Genomic DNA, 20,126 nt, shown 5'->3' on the forward strand with positions numbered 1-20,126 from the left:
ATCTTACAATAAGAGTGTATAGGTCAACCTTTTGTAGTAAAAGTTGGTTTGTATAGCTTAAAAATACAGGCAGAAATGAATTATTAGAAAGAAAAAAAAACGAAATGAAGTGTAAAGGGTTAATTGTTGTCTTTAATTCAAAAGTGGTTTAAAAATTAAATCTGTGCCACTGTACTTCATCAGTCATTTTAATTTCATTAATGCTGAAGAAAATGTATAATTTAAAATCCTAAAAGCAAGTAAATAATAGAAATGGTATTTAAAAGTAAAACTTACAATAAAGAAGATGGTAAAGTATGGCTTTATGCAAAAAAAAATGAATTTTGAATATGAAATTAGGTAAGTAAAAAAGAGTAGTAAAGTTGTGGCGTAGCCAAGTATTTAATCCATCCAAGTGCACACACACACACACACACCCACCCACCTACACACATACAGTGAACACACATCTGGAGCAGTGGGCAACCATTGAAGCAGTACGCAGGGAGCAGTTAGTGGATCTGTGCCTTGCTCAAGGGAAGTTGGAAGTGATCCGATCACAAGTTTCCGATTACAAATCCAACATAGGCCATGGCCGCCCCATTTTTTATAATTTAAATAAAATCATAAATATTTCAGACAGAACTAATTTGGCAATTTAGGATCCATTTATTAACAAATGAAAATGTCTGGTTCGCAATGATGGTTTTTAATTAATGGCTTCATTTCTGGCACATATACTATTTATGATTTAACCCCCCTGTAACCATAGGCAAATACAGAAGATAAGGATTAAATTGGGTTGTATTATAAGACTTGGTGATAGACCCAATGACTTTGCTGTGGAGCATGTCTGTCCTTCTGCAATGAGTTCTGTAATGTTAAAACTTGAGGGCTTGGTAATTTGGAATGAGAGGAGATGACAGCCAGAAGCACAGGTATATTTTAACTTATAAAATACTTGAACTATGCAAGCAGTTTGAGTATACTTACCTATGCCTACGTGGCCTGACTAAACTATTGCTGCACTCTATATAAATTAAATTGGGCTGAAGAAATATGCAGGTCCCCTCTCTAACCATCAACAAACTGAGTACAATCCTGCAAAAACGAATTGCATATGCATATACATTACATGAAGAGTAGTTGGTATTGTTTCTACCTGAAACAAGTATGCTATATTCATCTTATTGGTATATAAATCAAGATTATTAGAGATAACATTTAAAAGACAATTTTAGAAACTTAATTTAGGCATGTATGTTCAGCTCAGATATACGTTTTTTTTTTTTTTTTTTTTGTCTATGATAAAATTTTTAGCATGTACTGTTAAATGGTTCACTTTAGTTTATGATACACAGTGAGGTCCATCTTATTTCACCAAGGTCTACTTACTTTAACATGTTTGCCCTTGCCTCTGCTAGACAGAAAGCAGTGCAATGCCTATACACATTATTTATTAGACATAACACAGAAGAAAGATTCAAATCGAAACTGTTAGTTCCCATCAAAGATACAGTCATATAATTAATTCATACTTTAGTTCATATATCATTTGGTCATTGAGGTTGTATATCTCTTGCTTCTGCCTGGGTTTTTTGTAACACAAAACAAAGCCTCTGGTTACTGAAACAGTAACATCAGAAAGTTTATGAGGTTTATTTTCAAACTAGTCATTATTTCATCCCCACTTGTAAGGTGAGCTTGACATAAAAAAAAAAAATAATAAAAAATGAAGGTTCCAATGATGATCAAATTGGTGTATTTTGTCATTTTTTGCAAAATAAGTTCAAAACATAAAAGTTCAGCTGGTATACTCCTTCTTACTACTATTTAATTGACTTAGATTTTCTACCACACTATCTGCAGTTTTTATGCAGATCATTTTAGAGAATTTTAACTGAGCTTTTTGAACTACTGCTAAGACAGACAAATAATAATGTTATAGAAAACTCTAAAATTTATGGGGGGGCGGGGGCTGGGGTCTGGATTATTACAATGCAAATAAACATAATATGGACAAACTTAAAAATTGAGTTAAATTTGGACCTATACTTTAATTAACAAAAAAATTAACCCAGCAACTGGTTTTGTCCAAAGTTTACCCACAATTGAGTTTATAACAGCATTTCCATGGTGTATGAAATGCAATACAACATGAACAAAAATGTTGTGATAAACTTCAGAGATTTGTTCAAACGTTCACATTGCTATTATCAGATGTTTTAGTTATGTCACTGCTGTAATTTTGAATTTTAGATATATGTGTATATATGTATGTGTGTGTGTGTGTGTGTGTGTGTGTGTGTGTGTGTGTGTGTGTAACATGAAGCACATTTAAATGTCGTTCACAGCGCATCAATAAGTAAGAACATTAAACCTCTCGCAATGCAAACATCTTTTTATCCCTAAATGAAGAACATAGAAATAACTTTGTTGTGAGTATTAGAGCCTTTAGTGTGAACCTCTGTTCTAGCTTTATAATGACAAATAATTATTTCTGTGCTTTTTATCTTATAAATTCATTTTGAAGAAGCTCTGGAATTTCTGTAAGAAAGCATAAAGTGTGATGCCGGGTTTGACAGGTCTTTTCAGTATGTGTTATGTCCACTGAACCCATCCTTAACCTCCCTAATTAATAGTTTTCCTCACTCTTCAAAGTTGCTAATTGGAAATATTATGTAAGCTATTCATGGCTGATGCCTTCTAAAGAGTGAAATGATGATACTGCATTAATTCATAATAGAATGAGTCAATGCCTTCATAATAGGCTTCATTCTTTGGGATACTTGGAAGACTTCTCTGCCACTTTAAAACAATCAATGCCCTCTCAAAACCCTTTTTAGGGCTGGATTGCTGTTAAAATACTTTAAATGCACTTCACCTGCAAGAGCTGAGCAGTTCATGTTGGTAAAATGTATCTTATTAAATCATACAGTACACTTTCCTATTTTATAGTATGTTGGTAAACACTAGCACATCAAAATTCATAATATTCAAAAAACAGTATAAGATGTGTATCTAGATGATATACTGCTTCGGACATGATTCTGAAGTGCACATACAATTTACTATCATAGTACTACTATCCTGTTTACTATCACAGTTTATCAGGGTAGAATGTACTATATGGATGGAGATGACTAGAAAGTCATAGGTTATATCTAATTTTCAACACAATCTCATAGCTATTCACAACTTTTTGATTTAGTGGCTAATATTTGTAATTAGAGTAAATTACTTTAAAAAAAATAATCAGGCTACTGTCACTTAATTATGCTTACATTTTATTTACACAGTGACAGTAAGATTCATTTTTCACAATTCACTGACTGTCCTGACTTTTTTTCTTTTTAAAACATATATTTTTTTCATAATTATTCTGCAGCTCAAACTGTATATGTTTATGATTTGTAATGTTTTCAATGTTCCTGTCGTTTGATGTTTTTCATTGATATTGTCATATGCACATATTTTTTATAAAAATTTGATCATATTGTGGTCATATTGCTGTGGATTATGGTACTATTGGTTTTGGTAATGTAATAAACATTACTTCAATACGTTATGTGACAAAATAACGGTTACAAAAGTAATCTTAATGTAATCTGACAGTAGTCAGATTATATTACCATCAATGTGTAATCTAAGAAATTTGAAACCACTATAAAATTGGACATAGTGAATGGTAAATATTTTTTTTGGCATCAACTAATAATGAACAATGCTTGCAGCATTTATTAATCATATTTCAGTCATAATCATTATGAATCCAACAATGTATTAAACTTTAATAAATTCTTTAATGGATGCATTGTTCAGTCATGTTAGAAAATACATTAGCTAATACTACCTGTCCCAGATTGTAAAAATGTTATCTTTTATATGATTGACTTTAAATGTTTTTCAAGTATTTTGTAATTAGTAACTATTGCAATTATTCAGAGATTCACCCCTTGATTTCAAATTGCATACATATTGTGTTTCATTTGTGAAGTTAGTTTAAATTCTCTAGCTGTTGATGACTGTCTTGTTTACTTTGTTTTACAATTTTTGTATGTTTCCATTTTTTGTACTTTGTACCATGTAATTTGTAAGAAAAAAAGGAATAAACAAAAAAGTACGGAAATCCAATTAACTCTAAGAAATATTTGCATACTCACACTTTCTTTATGTACTTTTTTTAACAAGTACGGTGTGGAGTGATGTGATCTGTGGAGGTTGACATGCAGTATCTGAGAGCTGCTGCTGACCTAAGGCCTGCAGAAGGATGGTGAGTAAAAAGCAAGAAAACATCAAATGTCAATCTGGATGGGCACTGGAACTGTGTGTCACGGGGCCCGAAGCTGTTCATGCCCGCAGAGAAGAGCTCTCCTCAACCACGCCAAACCATGTATTATTGTGAATCTTATGACTATTAAATCTGACAGGCAGCAGACCACCATCACTCGTCAGATCGCCAAGATCACCACACACCATTCCTTGTTTTTTGTAAGGAACAACTGTTGTTTTGTATGTTTTATTGTGAAGTCTTCAAACTTTTTTTTGCAAGGACCTTTATTGTGATATGTCCATATTTGTGATAAATACTATATATATATATATATATATATATATATATATATATATATATATATATATATATATATATATATACGTATACAAATTTATTGTTTTTATACAAAATATTTGATTTATTTATTTGCATTTCATTTGCTGTAAAAAAAAAAAAAAAAGTTTTTTTTTTTTTTTTTTTTTTGTGTGTGTGTGTGTTGTTTCATAGCCCATTTTGTAGATTCTGTTTATTAGATCAGTGATACCCAACTATTTTATCACCCCAGACTGGTCAACCCTTGTAAATGGGTTGGGGGTCTGGTTTTATGTAGATTGCTAGGCGTTTTCTTAGAGGATATTACATTGCTGTGACTCTAATACAAGTTTTATTTATGGAGAAAATTAAAAAGCACTTTATATTTTTGGTGCTCTGTGTTTGACTGAAGTAGTCGACCAAACTGTGTATTCCATCAGTGCAGAGGAGGGCTTTGGGTGCTTGAGCACCTGCCCTTTTTTCTCTTGAAGCGAAAGTGCCCCCTCAAAATGAAAGTGCCTCTATCCCCAAGCTGGTACCGGTCCTCGGCCTGGGAGTTGGGAACCACTGCTTCAGATTAGGCCAAGAGTTGCAAAAGTTTGGTTGACTAACCTATATTGATCATGACGATAATGAATAAAGAAAGTTATTTAGCAAAAAAAAAAAAAATCATTTTAGTAAGTTGTTGTGTAGATAAAAGAGCCGATGCCAATAACCACTTAACATATACTTTTTTGAATATCTGGATGTATGTATGCGTGAATGTTTTTGCTTGATTATTACTCGTCAAGTTTTGTGGCACATCTTGTTCATTTGTTCATTCATCTTGTAATATATATTTTATTATTTTTTTAATGCCAACATAGCTTATATTTCACAACTATTAATATTTAAGAAAATTACGTTTTGTAATTGTTTTGCTTAATTAAAGTTATTATGTTTTACTGATTTAAATTATCGCAACTAAAAAAAAAAACCTGTTCAAATTGCACCAAGCTACTACACTCGCATGTAGATTTCAGGGTGTTTGTGTAACTTCTTTTCTGCTCCGGGTCTGCTGAGGGCAGTATTTCTCCAAATAGTTACTCGCAACACCTGACGGTAGAAGAAAGTTGTAGCAACAGCGCTTTTGTTGTGTTTTCATTGGAATGGCATGCTATTATATAACTATATGCTGTACTGGACATTGCGCTGCTTAGTGTTACAGACTGTACTCATTAAAACAGAGCAGACGCGGTGAGATGTGTCGCGCGATTAAAGTGCCTGGCACCTCGGACACGCGCGCTCTTCACTGGTTACCTTGACAGCGAGAGCCAGACCGAACACATAACAAATTAAGAGGCACTTAAACACGTTTCACAAGAGATACAAATTATGTCCTCGCTATCCGTGAAGACCCGCAGGGAAGATGTTGGGAAGCCCTTAGTTATTAAACCAAAAGCCATGTCCAGGTTGTGTGTTCGCACATATGCTTCTGTAACGTTACAACAGAGCTAGCGAATATGGTTTGAATGATGTCATGATCTTTTGATTTTTTTTTTTTCAGCAGACACAGGCTTACGGCTTCACAACACTTTCCAGTCTACAAAAAGACATCTAAATGTACAGGAAAACATAATAGAAACTCCCTGGACAGGTGAATCTCCTGCTTGAATCATATTCATTTTGTTTTATTTATTATATATACATATTACTATCTGTCTATTTGTCTGTCTGTCTAATGTTTTATGTTATTTGACTTCAAATAGGATGCCACCAGAGATCATTCTCAAGATTCTGTTATACTTGGATGCTGGTTCTCTTTTCTGCATTAGTTTTGTCAACAAGCTCTTCCATGATCTATCCAACAGCAAGTGAGTTTACATTACATTTGGTAGATGCATTTTTTTTCAAAGAGACTAACGAATGAGAACCATAGCAGTAATCAAACCAACAGAAAAACTAAATCTAAGTGAACATTTAGGCTACATTTACTCATTTGTCAGACGCTTTTATCCAAAGTGACTTACAAGTGAGGATAAAAGAAGCAATTCAAATCATCAGAGAGTAGCAGTATAAAGAAGCTATCATAAGTCTGCTAAATATATTTTAAAGCTTGTAAATAATTTCTTGTTAATCTAATGCTGAGTACAAATTGTCTATAGTTTTATAGCTAGACCATGTGATTGCTTTTTCAGGGAAACAAATAGAGTAGAAAATACAAGAGGGATATTTTGTCTCATTTATAAAGATCAAAGAAAATTATATATTATGGAAAAAAAAAAGTTTTTTTTAATTAAAATATATATTATGCAAAAAAAGATAAAATAAAGATAATGTTAGAGGACCAGAGGAAGTTTTAGAAAAGAGATTAGAACGTATAGATTTGATGGTAAAATAAGTGTTAAAAAGAGAAAAAGTTATTTTTTTTTTTAATTGACACTATTTGGTAATGCATGAAGACTCAAGACAACAGAGATAAATTATCATAATCAACAAAATAGCAATAATATGTAAGTGGTAAAACTAGTTGATCTAGTCCATGAGATAAAAAAAACAACATTTATAGAATAGAACACAACATAATATACAAATAAATAGACAATGTTGATGTAAAAGCTGCATCTTCATGCTTTCTGTGTATTTCAAAGTTCATAGGTCTTTCAAAACCACATTTAACTTGTCCTAATATCCCTGCAGTGCTCTGTGGTATCAGTTTTATACCCGTGAACTCATCAAAAAGAAGCAAGGCTGCCAAAAAGTCCAGGCGACACATGGTCGACATAGTGTTGAAGTTGTTCAGGAGAAGCCAAAGGGATACTGGAGAAATGCTTTCTTCAAAGAAATCACAGGATTGAATACGAACAAGTGGAGCAAAAAACTTCAGCGCATCAACCCCTATTCAGGACTACCGTGTCATACAGAGGAAGTTCTAAGGTTTGAGATTTTTTTTTTTGGTTTTGTTTATTTGATAATTATTTACAAATGTTCGTTTTAAATGATAGGACTTTTAAGAGACAATGATTTTAAGATGTATATTACATTATGGTGATCAATTTTATTTAATTTTAAGAAAACATAATGAAACTCGAGACCTTTTTCTGAACCTTTGGTCATTGGCTCAATTTGTAGACTCAATGGCTATCACAGACTTTCTTTTTTTGCTTTTACAGAATTCACTTTATTAATTTTTTTCCACCATTTTTATTAAGTAGTTCTAAGATTGTCAAACAGTTGCAGAGAGATTCTCTGGAGTCAGAATATCAAAAATTAGTTGATGTTTTGACTCACAGTAGTGATGGGATGTGAAAAAGCTATAAGTGGGTGTTTACATATAATTTTTTTTAGCAAAAGTGACCCACTCCATAATGTTTTGTATATTTAAAAAAAAAATAAATGTCACACTCAAATTATGTAACTGACTTTGGGAGTGCTACAGCAAGACAGACAAACCACACACACAAAAACAAATAAACGTATTAATAAGAACATTAACATATCTTAAAAACATTGCTGCCATCAGTCAATGAAATTTGAACCTCTCTCTACAAAGTTGACGGGGTCAATTGGAACGAATATCTCAGTAGTTTTTTTTTTTTTTTTTTTTTATAACTTGAAAAAGCCATGCTCAGTCATTACAAACTTTGGTGCTTTTAAGTACACTTTAATATCAACTCAAACTTACAGCATTTATTATTTACCTTGAACCAAATTTCTGACATACTGAAATCTCTGTTATCATGGTCTGCTCATATCAAGAGCACAGTGCTGTGCAATTACAATGTAGTCTTTGCGATTAGATAATTACTCTAAACCATAAAATTCATATTGCATTCTCATGGATCCTTAGAACAATATAGCAGTTGTGTAAAGTAACATTACAAATATTCAGATATTAGGGAAAATGTTATATATTTATATCTGAATATCGACACTCGTTGCTTGTTAGTCAGGGTTAAACTGCATAAGTGTTTGTATATTTCCATTTATTGATTCATTAGGATTAACCCCTTGGTGTTTTTAAGGGGTCCCACAATATATCACAATCGCATAGAATACACAAAATAAAACACAAATTATATAACTTCCATAAACCATCAACCAAACAAAACATTAACAGATTAGGAAGTAATATATATATAGTGCAAAAATGTACAGATCTGTGAGTCAAATCACCACGTAAACAACATCATCTTCAGGAAAAAACAAGTACAGTTCAAAGTCGAATATGACAGCAAAGTTTGCTTAAACACCTTAAATGATGCAATTGATCAAATGTTTGCAAGTATATTATTTTCCAATCTATTGGACCCTTAAACATAAGCTTATTTACCTATATATATATATATATATATATATATATATATATATATATATATATATATATATATATATATATATATATATATATATATATAGGAACAAAAAATAAATCTGAACAGAATGTCTAACTTAATAATTTAAGGGGTAAAAATACAAAAATATTGTTGTAAATAATAAATATACTTAAAATAAATACATTTAAATATAAATTGTAGCCAGTGAATGTCATCACAAATATATTTCAGCTCCACATGTAAACACATCAACCTGCTTTCTGTCAGCCTATTTACATGTAACGTGTTCTCACTTTTAATACATTTCACATTTTATAATTTATAGGCCATGAATGGCAAATGATTTAGGTGACACATAGAAAAACCCTTAAAACAAATAGCCACTTATTAGTTGGTGTGGTATTAGAAGGAGTAATTTCCACAGTGTAATGTAATAATCTTAAGTAATACATCTTGAGTATTTTTAGAAGGGCTACTTTTTACTCATACTTTGAGTAGTATTTAGAACAAGAGGAATATCCAGCGTTATGGACGTGACGTTTGCAGAAAAACTCGAAATATAAATTTATATAGAAAAGTATATGTTAACATTATATTGAAACTTCTGTGCATATTTTCTAGAACAACTGACCACAGGTTCAGAAAAATATTAATCTTTAAACATGTTTTGTACTTTAAATGAGGAAAATAAACATACGCTATGGATGTGACCAAAACAGAAATTCTGTGAATTAAACTGCACAACCCAAGAGAAATATTAATAAACGAAAAGATGAGAGATTGCTAGAAGATGAGATAAGAGATATTTTTGCATTTATAAGGAAAAACTGTTGTTATAGATGTGATATCTCTTCGTTATGGATGTGACAGATGTGAAATTGCCACTGATAGGACTTTGGTAAATCAAATATAAAAGTTTGCAAACATTGATAGATATGTTTTTAAGTATTTCTTAAGTACTGTAAAATACTTGATTACAGAAACTTAGAAATTAGTTCCATATTTTGGTGAAAACGTTGGTGATTTTTTTTTTCATGCCATGGTTGACATTTGCATGGAATTGCTCACAAATTATTTTATTCTACTTGCACTGCATTCATTGTCAAGTAATGATACCTTTATTTAAGAATGCTTTTTTACTGTAGTTCTCTTTACATCACTGAACATTATTGACATTGTTTCATGTACTCGTCAGTCATGAAACCACTTTTCATTCTTATCTGGCACTTGGTTAACTGTAAATAAATGCTGGGTTTTACATAATTTATTTGTGTTGGGACAACATGAAGAAATTAAGTTAACTTTATTAGTTTTTAAAAAATAAAGTGAAATAAAAATAAAGCAACTATGTTGTCGCAAAATTTTGTTTGCTGATTTAAATAAGTAGTTTTGAATTTTTTTGATTGTATTATTTTGGGAATATGTGTCTTCATATAAACATGAGCAAACTACCATCTTTTTTTTCTCTCTCCTTTACTACACTCGTACATTCAGTAATGCACAAGAAGACTTTGTAGTCAAAATAACATCTTTGTTGTGACCCATTTGATCTGTTGAAGATGGCATATTCTCTGTCAAATATATGCCAGGGTGTGTTTTTCCCTCCTGCAGTGTCTAGGCTTATTAAAGGTGAGTGTGAGAGTCAGCGTCTTAGATTTGCTCTGTGCTCCTGGGCGATGAGATACGGAAACATGCTTGATGATCTGCAGGCCGCGGCGTGCTGTTGTCTTAACCTCTGATTAGAGCTGCCGGGCCACTCAATTTTTCGACTCAAAGAGCGTGTGGCATACAGGGCGAATGAAAATAATTGTGGTCCCCTCAGAAGGCTGGGTGAATTGTAGAAATAAATTGCTTGGCCCCTACCTCTTGCCCAGACAAATCCCCATAGGTTCCCCAGTTACAAAGACACCTGAGGATGAGATTTACTTCGGTAATAATCATCTCCACTGACTTTCAGACACAAACAACAGCTATTAATCTCTATGGGAGTCTGCTTGTAGCTCGGCTTACAGCTTTAATTGATATCATATGGTGCCACTGCCTGCACAAGATGCATCAAATTAGGTATTTCCCCATACTAATGCCCAGCTTCTTTCTGAATTAATTTGAACATAACCTTTATAGCTTGAGTCTTAGCAAAGCATGCACTTCACTGCTCTTAATCAGAGCAGTGGGGTTAATAACAGTAGCTGCACAGATAATAAATTATGAATTAATAAATTACTGTTCACTCTGTATTTTAGTACTGTTTAGGTATGAAACGGAGGGAAAAAAGGAAACCCTTTATTCTTCAACCTTTGTTAAATGCATTTGGTTTGTTTTCTAGTTAAACTGAACATACTAAATACAAGTTAAACTCACTCACTCACTCACTCACTCACTCACTCTTTTTCATTGGTCACACTGGTCTAACTATGTAAGGATGTTTTTATCTATTTATTATCTTGCATATTAAAGGGATTGGTCACTCGAAAATGAAATTTATGTCATCATTTACTCTGCATTTACTTGTTCCAAACCTGTGACTTTCTTTTGTTTATTGAACATATTAATATTTTGAAGAAAGCTGAAAACCTGTAACCATTGACCATCCTTAATTTTTTTTCCCCTACTATGGAATTTGATGGGTGTCAGGAACAGCATTCTTCAAAATATCTTATTTTGTGTTGAAAAGCAAATTAAACTTATAAAAGATTTGGAATCACTTGATGGTGAGTAAATGATAAGTTATTTTTCATTTTAGAGTCAGCAATCTCTTTAACTTTATTTCAAGCATTATATTACTCTAAGCTTAAAGCTTTAACAAAAAAATAAATAAATAATAAAAAAAACTAAATAAATAAACTTTATTCAGAATTAAGTGTCTAAGAACAATGTTTTTTTTTCCTGTCTGGATATTCCAGCATTTCATTGCAGCAATGTCCATTCATTTATTTTTTTTGCAGGGTTATTATTTGAAGTTAATTCACATGAAAGTTAGGACTGTCATGGTAAGGAATTTTGTTGTGCGATATATTGTCACAGAAATTGTTGTGATAAGCGATATTATTGTCATTTTGAGATCATTTTATGCCACAAATTATGTAATGATTATATAACAGCATAATGATAAAAATAGCCACAAACACTTATCCTTCTTAAGGTTATTTAGATTCTATAATTTGATGTTAAAGAGTAAATGTCCTATTATATGTACTATTAAAAACCCTCTACTGCATGCATTATGATAGATCTATAAAAAATACCGTTTTTCTTTTCTTAGAATGGCTTAACTTGAAGTTCTGTAAAAGAAAAAGGTACTCTTTAAGGTACTTTATGAAATGTTGCCATATGGCAACAACATCCAATAGTGGAACTAACTTAGAAATTTAAAATGTGGAACTTTTCTTATAATGAATAATTTCGTTGTTTGTTTTGATTTAATTGGTGTTGCAGTATAACCTTTAACACATAACTTATAAATGACACCTTATTTATTCTTTCCAGCAACTGATCAATGTTTCCTCTAGAATTTTTTTCCAGCTGCGGCGTCAGGTCTTTTACACAAATCTACCAGCTACCTATGGCGTTATTTCAATGACAAATGGAGAAATGTCGTGAGTGCAGTATTACAAGTCGAGATCGCATTTATATAATCAAGCACACAAATATCTTTGCCTGTGTGCCATTTTCGTCTGCTCGTGCACAAAACATTTTGCACGCAATCAAATATACGCTGCTCAAGCGCAGATCTTCTTGTGCGCTCTCAAATAAACACTGCAGAAGTGTGATTTAATGCGTTTATGTAACAAGTATGTCTCCAACATTTATAAGATTTGCTAGGAATATTTATGAATTTCTCCAATAGACCTACCGAGCGGCATTAATGCGTCCTGAAGTAAAGTGAAACGGCAATAATCTCCAAGATAGAGTAATTGTATGCAGAACCACAGACTTTTATCTATAAATAAATTATAATTATGTAAACTGTGTTCATCTTAACTGAAAGCTACGTCGTGTTAGCTGGCCTCACGCATCACACACCAGTCAGTCAGTATGTCACCTTAAAGGATTAAACAAATAACGCACAGCACTACTACGTTTACAGAAAAGTTTGTGCAGTTATAATGCACTTACTTTTTAATGCATTTTGATGCGATTATAACCTGCTATAAAAAAATAATAATAAAAAAATTAATAAAAAAATGACTGAATGTTGAATGAGAGGCTGTAATGTAGCTGTGGCAAGATGAATTTTGGTGTGGCGCCTCGCCATGGCAAAATGAATGTAACCACTTTCATTTATTCCATTCTTTTTTGCTGAAAATTATTGAAAACAAGCATAGTATTGTATTATCATGTAAATAACAGACAGTGAATAATAATATATTTTCCCAGTAAATATTATAACAAATAAATAACAAGTCTAGTATTTCCAGATTCATCAGAATAATGTAGCTCCTCGCTAATAATGTTTATATATTATATTATATACGCCTGTCTTACAGTATACGCCTCTCAGCTAACTTGAACTGTCACCATCACTGCTCTTATCAAATGTCCAATCTGCATCATTCTCATGGTCACTAAATCTCATCTCATCCTCACTTTCATCTGCAAGAAGAGCCAGTTCTGTCCTTTTCTTTTTTACTTAGCATAGAACATGGTGGTGCTCGCTAATACTCTGTTCCCTGTATTCTTATCTATTCAGAAGTAGTATCGGCATTAAAATTTGATTTTATCCATAATTCAAATGCCATTAACATACAAGTAATCAACATTATATTACTGTCATTCATGTTGCTATTGTTACAACTTAAAATATCACTGCTGACTTTGCTAGCTGGCTAACCCATTGCAGTGCTGCACGTTCCACAATTCCACAGTGTTGCCATTTGGCAACACACACAATTAATTGAATTACAAAAAATAAATTGCTAAAAAAAATAAATAAATTGTGAATATGTCATCATAACTTATTGGAGGTGATGTTTCAGATTTTTTTTGTGGATCTGACATAAGTTGATCCTTTGTTTTTACTGACATTTTATTTTGCATTTAGCAACTACTCACAATAAACGGCAGCCTATCAGAATTCACACCATAAAAACATGTCATGTCATGTGACTTAACCAAAGCACATCATTGGCTACACTAAGGTTTTCTCTTTCCAACAAAAAAGCAGGATGTTGGTCTTAAAGAAACAGTGGCAGGGAAATGAACATAAATATCATGTTGTCAGTCATATGGCAACACCATGTGGTAGAGGGTTACATGTCCTATTTGGAAAATGTCCAATTATAAACTGTGACACCAGTGAGGTAGAACATAAATGTCATTGTAAAATGGCTTTAACTTGTAAATTAATATTGCAATGGCAAAAATCATTGAGGTCATCTACAAATATTGCACGATAAGTCGATATATTGATGACAGGCCTATTTAAAGTATATTTCTTTACAAGATAATCAAATATAATTGATAATAAATGAGTTAAAAGGGCATATAGTAAAAAAAAAATATTTTGATTTGATTGATTCATTAATTGATTGATTGATTCATTCTTGTTTACAGAATCTACATCATACAGGTATCATTGCAAAATATTACTATATAATTCAAACATTACTCCCACTTGCCTAAACTCTTATCTTATTCATTTTTGTACGTTGACGTTTTATCATCGCGCTCCCCACTTGGTCTTTCTCCTCAAAAAGGCTCTGGCCTTAACTAATCTGAATGTGGAGGTGTCAGATGGGCTTTGTGTCATGTGTGTCTGGCAGGAGTCTGTGCGTTTCATGGCAGATCACAGTGACTGATGGGAGAGGACGGCGCAGCACCTTTGAGCAGTCTCATGTCTCCTTCAGCAGCACGGCTGGGTTTGTGTTTTGGGGCGCTGTCAACTGGCCTCCCTTCAACCACATCACCTCTGTTGAGGTTCACGGTGTGGCGCTGGTGCCCCTCGATTGTCCTGCTGCCTACAGGTGTGTGGTAGTTGCCTGCTTTAAACCTTTACTTCTGCCTTCATGAGTTGGTCTGATGTAATTGATTCAGTTTTATGTCTTTCAGGCCGGGATGGAAATCTGTTATGGCCAAGGTAAAGGTTCAAGGTGAATGCAGTGAGCTGTTTGTTTCGGACAAGGTTATCAAGATGGTGTATGTTGGACAAGGCATAACTTTTGGACTCTGGAAGGTATTAAAAAAAAAAAAAAAACAGCATTTGTTTGATTTTGCTTTTTGGGAAAAAATTTTATGTGATATTTTATGTTTATTTATAAACTAACTTCACAGGGTTATGGTTGATAACGGCTTTTCCCACATTAGTTGTCACATGATTTACCAATCAGAAAAATCCAAACACATAATAAATAGCCAGAATTTCTTACCTTAGTCATCTTTGTCTTGAAGAATCCTCCAATCTATCCCTACTCCTCCACTCTTTTCTAGATTAATCCAGGATAGGATGGCACGTGGCTTAGTGGTTAGCCCCGTTGCACTTAGACATGTGTTATAAATGAATTGAATAAACCAAAGGCTAAGGGAATTTCAGTACTAGGCATTCAATGGCAGTTCATTCCTCCATGGCAACTCCTATAATCAAGGAATAAGACGAATGCATGAATTTGTGGGTTCTCTCGAGACCCACCTGAGCTCAGATTCCCCCCTCTCCCGGCGAAATGATAGTGAGTCCCGAGCTCAAGGAACTTCTGAACTCAGGGCTCTCTCCCGGGATAGCATGTCAAACATGCTTGTTTTCAATCATCAGCTAAGTGTGAACTACTGAATATGTATTTGTTTTATTTGTTGCAGTATGTCTTATTTACCTTTTTGGTGGCATTTTTTTTGTGTGTGTGTGTGTGTGTGTGTGTGTGTGTGTGTGTGTGTGTGTGTGTGTGTGTGTGTGTGTGTTTTATTTATGTCTGTTTTGATTATGCATGACTAAAATACTTTAAAAAGCAAAACAAATATATATTTTTTTCTACTTCAAATATACACAATTGTAAATGTTTTTCATAAAATATTTTCCCCAAAAATATCTGTATAAATATGCAGTATGCATATTTCTGTATTGGTAGTGCAATGAAGTGAAGATAGATAAATAAATACATTTTATATAGAATTTTTCCCTATTTTACTTCAATTTACTTATTTGTTATTTATAATTTATATGAATTGAGAATATCAAACTTTTGTTTAAATATAACCACTAATATGCACATTTTATATAAAGGTTGTAATATATAAAGCATTTCAGATTTATTAAGCTTATTTATATTTTAAAACTTTTTGCCAATATTTATAAAGTATTTCAATTGATATGATTTGCTTTTATTTTGTCAAGATATAGTTTCATTGTGTGATTTGATTTTTGAAATTAACTTTGATTTTGAGTTATGATATAATAACTATAATAACAGTTCCTTGTGTTTCTGTACAGGACCAATTGCAAATTGCTTTTGTCATTGTGAACTTGCACAATCACTTACTTGTGCAAAGAAGTCTTCACTCATCCATTAGGTATTCTTATATTTTCTCTTGTCTTGTACGTCCTCTAGTATATATATATATATATAAAAAAAAAAATTAAGACAATTTTTTTCTTTAGCCATATTTAAAAGGTTTGGTAACCCCGAAATTAATATTAGAAAAGAAAAATTTATTCACCCTTCACTTGTTCCAAATCTGCCAGGGTTATTTCTTCTGTTGAACACAACATAATATATTTTGAACCTCTTTCTTCCCATATGAATGTCAAAAGCATAAACCATTTATAATTTATTTTATAGTTTGTTTTTTTTTTTTTTTTTAACAACTGCGGTTCACCTTATCTGTTCTTTCTCTCTGTATTTATTTATTTTTTATGTAACTCAGAGCCTAAATGTCAGATAAGCAGTGCTGTCAGTGTAATTTTATGGTCTAATAACTCCATCTTCTGGTACAGTTGAAAACTGTGCCCAGCTCTGACTCATCAGCTGTTAAGCTGTCTTTTTTGCTGCCATACTTCACTATGCTTCTTGGTGTCAAATAAGTAAATTGACTGATTTGTAGTCAACAATCTCTTTCTCTGCTTTACAGTTCACATAGAGAAGCCAGAGTCAGGGCTTTGTTTGATGACGTGGATTCAGAGTTTGGTCTTCATGGATACACTGCTTACATTGAACTACACAACACAGCCAGAGTCCTCATGTCTGACCGCTTTTCACAGCTCTTCTGCAGGAGAGGTAAATACAGGATTAGATTTATAGGAAATCTTATATAAACACATGCTTAAACCATAGGCCATAGCTACATTATTATTATTTTTTTTTTTGCTAAGATACCTTAACAGCCGATGGTGCTTGATACTCAACAGTAGATGGCACTAGATTCTCAAAAATGCATCATTAGTGTCTTCAAGTTAGCAAAATTCAGCTGTTTATATCCTTGAAGTGTAGTTACATGTATTGGCATCTGAATGTAAAATGGTATTATTTAAATTTTATTAAATGTATGAAAGCACTGTGGTATCATTAGTGATCTGAATGTGGTCTCATCAAATACCCCCCACATTAATACATTTCTTAGAATAAATGTATTAGTTTTATCTTATTTACTCACCCTCAAGTGGTTCTATTTATTTTTGAATCTATTGAGAATCATAGTAAAAAAGAAAATATGGATGTCAGTGGTTACTGATTTCCAACATTCTATTAAAATATATATTTTTTGTATTCAAAAAAGAAAGAAGCTGAAACAAGTCTGTGACCAATAAAGGGTGACTTAATGTTAAAAAAATGTTTACTTTGAAATATCTCTTTAAATAATCAAATAATTTAAAATTAAGCATAAAGTAAACATAAAAAATAATCAGAAATGTTTTTGATCAACCAACTGTCATCACAGGAATGTATGAACAAATAAGTAAATATTATCATTTTTTTTAAATATTTCTAAAATAGAAAGCAATCATTTCAAATTGCATTGATATTTTATATATTTTCAGTATTACCAAATAATTTACTATTTTATAATAATATATAATAAAAGTACAAACATAGTAATACTTAAATTTAAATGGCCAATAAAACACAAACTAATATAAACCAGGTATAAATTTGTTTTTAGGTAATGTGCTATTGGATGGATTAAAAATGGACAATTTAGAAACCACCAGTAGTTAATCTGCATTAATCACCATTTTAATCAGGCTTGCTTGTCTAGTTGGGCAAGTAAAATCACTTGCCTGCTTGTCCCAAACAAGCAGACAACTATTATTTTGAAGCCCTGAATTCACTGTACAGTATATGTACAATGCTGAGAATATATGAGTACAACCCTCACAGATTCATCCTTTCATTTTCTTTTCGGCTTAGTCCCTTTATTTATGTGGGGTCGCCACAGTAGAATAAACCACCAATTTATCCAACATGTTTTACGCAGTGGATGCTCTTCCAGCTGCAACCTATCACAGGGAAACATCCATACACTCTCATTCACACACATACACTACTACAATTTAGCTTGCCCAATTCACCTATACCACATGTTTTTGGACTTGTGGGGGAAACGTGAGCACCCGCAGGAAACCCACATGAACACCATCTGACCCAGCTGGGGCTCGAACCTTTGTGACCTTCTTGTTGGTGATTGTGCTACCCACTGCACCACCGTGCTGCCCTCCTCTTTACAGATCTCTCTTTTTAATTATTGTTTTCTATAAGAGGCTATAAAATATTATATTTGTGCATATATTTTAGTTTAGTTAGTAGCGAGCCAAATCTGAAGCTTATCTAACAAAATAATTTAAAATAATTGTCCAAAAAGTAAGTACATCCAAATTTTTATTTTAGAAAAAAAAAATATTAAATGGAAATTTACGACAAATAAAGACAATCAAGAAATATATCAAATTTAGTTTAAATCAGCAATACTTCACTTGAATTTAAATGTATTATCTTTCTATTTCTAAAGATGTTTGGTGAATAAATATTTTAAAGACAAATACATCTGTTTAATAAATCTGTTTTTTTCGAACGCACCAACATATATTACTTTTATTCACTGAAAAATGGATAAAAACATTCCTTTTTGAAATGGCCGTACTCAGTTATCTCTCTAATATTTTTGGTAATTTTTCGGTATTTTCATAATACCTCCTTGTTTTCTGTCCAGACCATATTTCTGGTGGTTTTCTTCCATTGAAACTGATTGGTGAAAATAACAGATGCCCAAGTGCTCATCTGCTTAGTGATGTCAGCTTGCCTTGGAAAACTGAGGCTTTACATGGATTTATCAAGGTACATCACAACTCTTTGATGGCTTTATTTCACCACTAAGGTACATTTTTTTATTAATATTTGATCGACTATTTCTCATCTCCAGGACTGCTGCATGATCAGCCTCACTGTATGGGACGAAGCCAAACAGCCTTTTTGGTGTGTCAGCGCTCCTGTTGTCATTACGAAAGTCAATCAGGACACTGTATCATATGGTTTTGATGGTGCAAGTTTTTCCATCCTCTACCAAGACTCAGAGGGGAGGGTGGAGATGAGGCTGAAGCAGATGGAGTATAAGGAACAGTATTTTGTGGTTAATCTAGTGATTTACATTTCTGTTGCCAAAGTGAATAAGCACTTTGGGAGAGATTACTGAAGACTTTTTAATGTATTAGACACTTAAATCCACATTTTCACATAGCATTATGTTTTAATCACAGGTCAATCTGTCACAGAGATGAGGGATTGCCATGTCCCAATTTACTTATAAGTTGTATATAACAAAAAATAAAGTCAGGTTTTCCCACTCTTAGCCAAAAGTCCAATTTCCGGACTTTTCCTTGATAAAAAGCTGAATTTCTATAACCTATTATGAGCAATGGACAGACAAACAGCATAATATTTTATTTATTTATTTTTTTTATCGCAAGTTGTCATGTCGTCTAAAGCATAAAACAAAGCTGGACTAAAAGTTAGATTGAATTGTTTCATCTAATTTGATGGCCAGGTTGATCTGTCCAGTCTATAACATTAATAAAACATTAATGATTTTGAGATGTTAGAAGTAATATATGACTTAATACCTGTTATGGAGGCTAAAACTATTTTTGACTCGGTACATATTTAGCTATTTTAAATTTTGTTCAGTTATTATGATACCTATTCTAGGATATATATATATATATATATATATATATATATATATATATATATATATATATATATATATATATATATATATATATATACAGCGGGGAAAATAAGTATTTGACACATCAGCATTTTTAT

General features: G+C 32.4%; 1 protein-coding gene across 4 annotated transcripts; it reads left to right on the plus strand.

The window, feature by feature from the left end:
• Nucleotides 1-5,651: 5,651 nt before the first annotated feature.
• Nucleotides 5,652-19,892, plus strand: fbxo15 (F-box protein 15). 4 transcript variants are annotated; one of them, XM_005162660.6, is made up of 10 exons: nt 5,652-6,018; nt 6,117-6,203; nt 6,316-6,420; nt 7,247-7,483; nt 14,646-14,846; nt 14,932-15,055; nt 16,301-16,380; nt 16,939-17,084; nt 19,015-19,139; nt 19,225-19,892. In XM_005162660.6, exons 1-10 carry the CDS (start codon nt 5,942-5,944, stop codon nt 19,492-19,494), a joined length of 1,452 nt encoding a protein of 483 aa, XP_005162717.1. In that variant the 5' UTR covers nt 5,652-5,941; the 3' UTR covers nt 19,495-19,892. The 4 variants fall into 4 exon arrangements, 2 of the variants coding, with proteins under 2 accessions (XP_005162717.1, XP_689154.4); XM_684062.10 differs by having other exon boundaries at nt 6,114-6,203; nt 19,225-19,650; XR_012399366.1 differs by lacking the exon at nt 16,301-16,380 and having other exon boundaries at nt 6,114-6,203; nt 19,225-19,650.
• Nucleotides 19,893-20,126: the final 234 nt, after the last annotated feature.

The sequence above is a fragment of the Danio rerio genome, chromosome 24 (assembly GCF_049306965.1).
Source record: "Danio rerio strain Tuebingen ecotype United States chromosome 24, GRCz12tu, whole genome shotgun sequence".
NCBI lineage: Eukaryota > Metazoa > Chordata > Actinopteri > Cypriniformes > Danionidae > Danio > Danio rerio.

Excerpts from the sequence above, each read along its gene's own strand:
- fbxo15 (XM_684062.10), top strand. The coding sequence starts at position 5,942 with ATGTCCTCGCTATCCGTGAAGACCCGCAGGGAAGATGTTGGGAAGCCC. Across the intron at positions 15,056-16,300 it reads TAACTTTTGGACTCTGGAAG|GACCAATTGCAAATTGCTTT; the intron begins GTATTAAAAAAA and ends GTTTCTGTACAG. Across the intron at positions 16,381-16,938 it reads AGTCTTCACTCATCCATTAG|TTCACATAGAGAAGCCAGAG; the intron begins GTATTCTTATAT and ends TCTGCTTTACAG.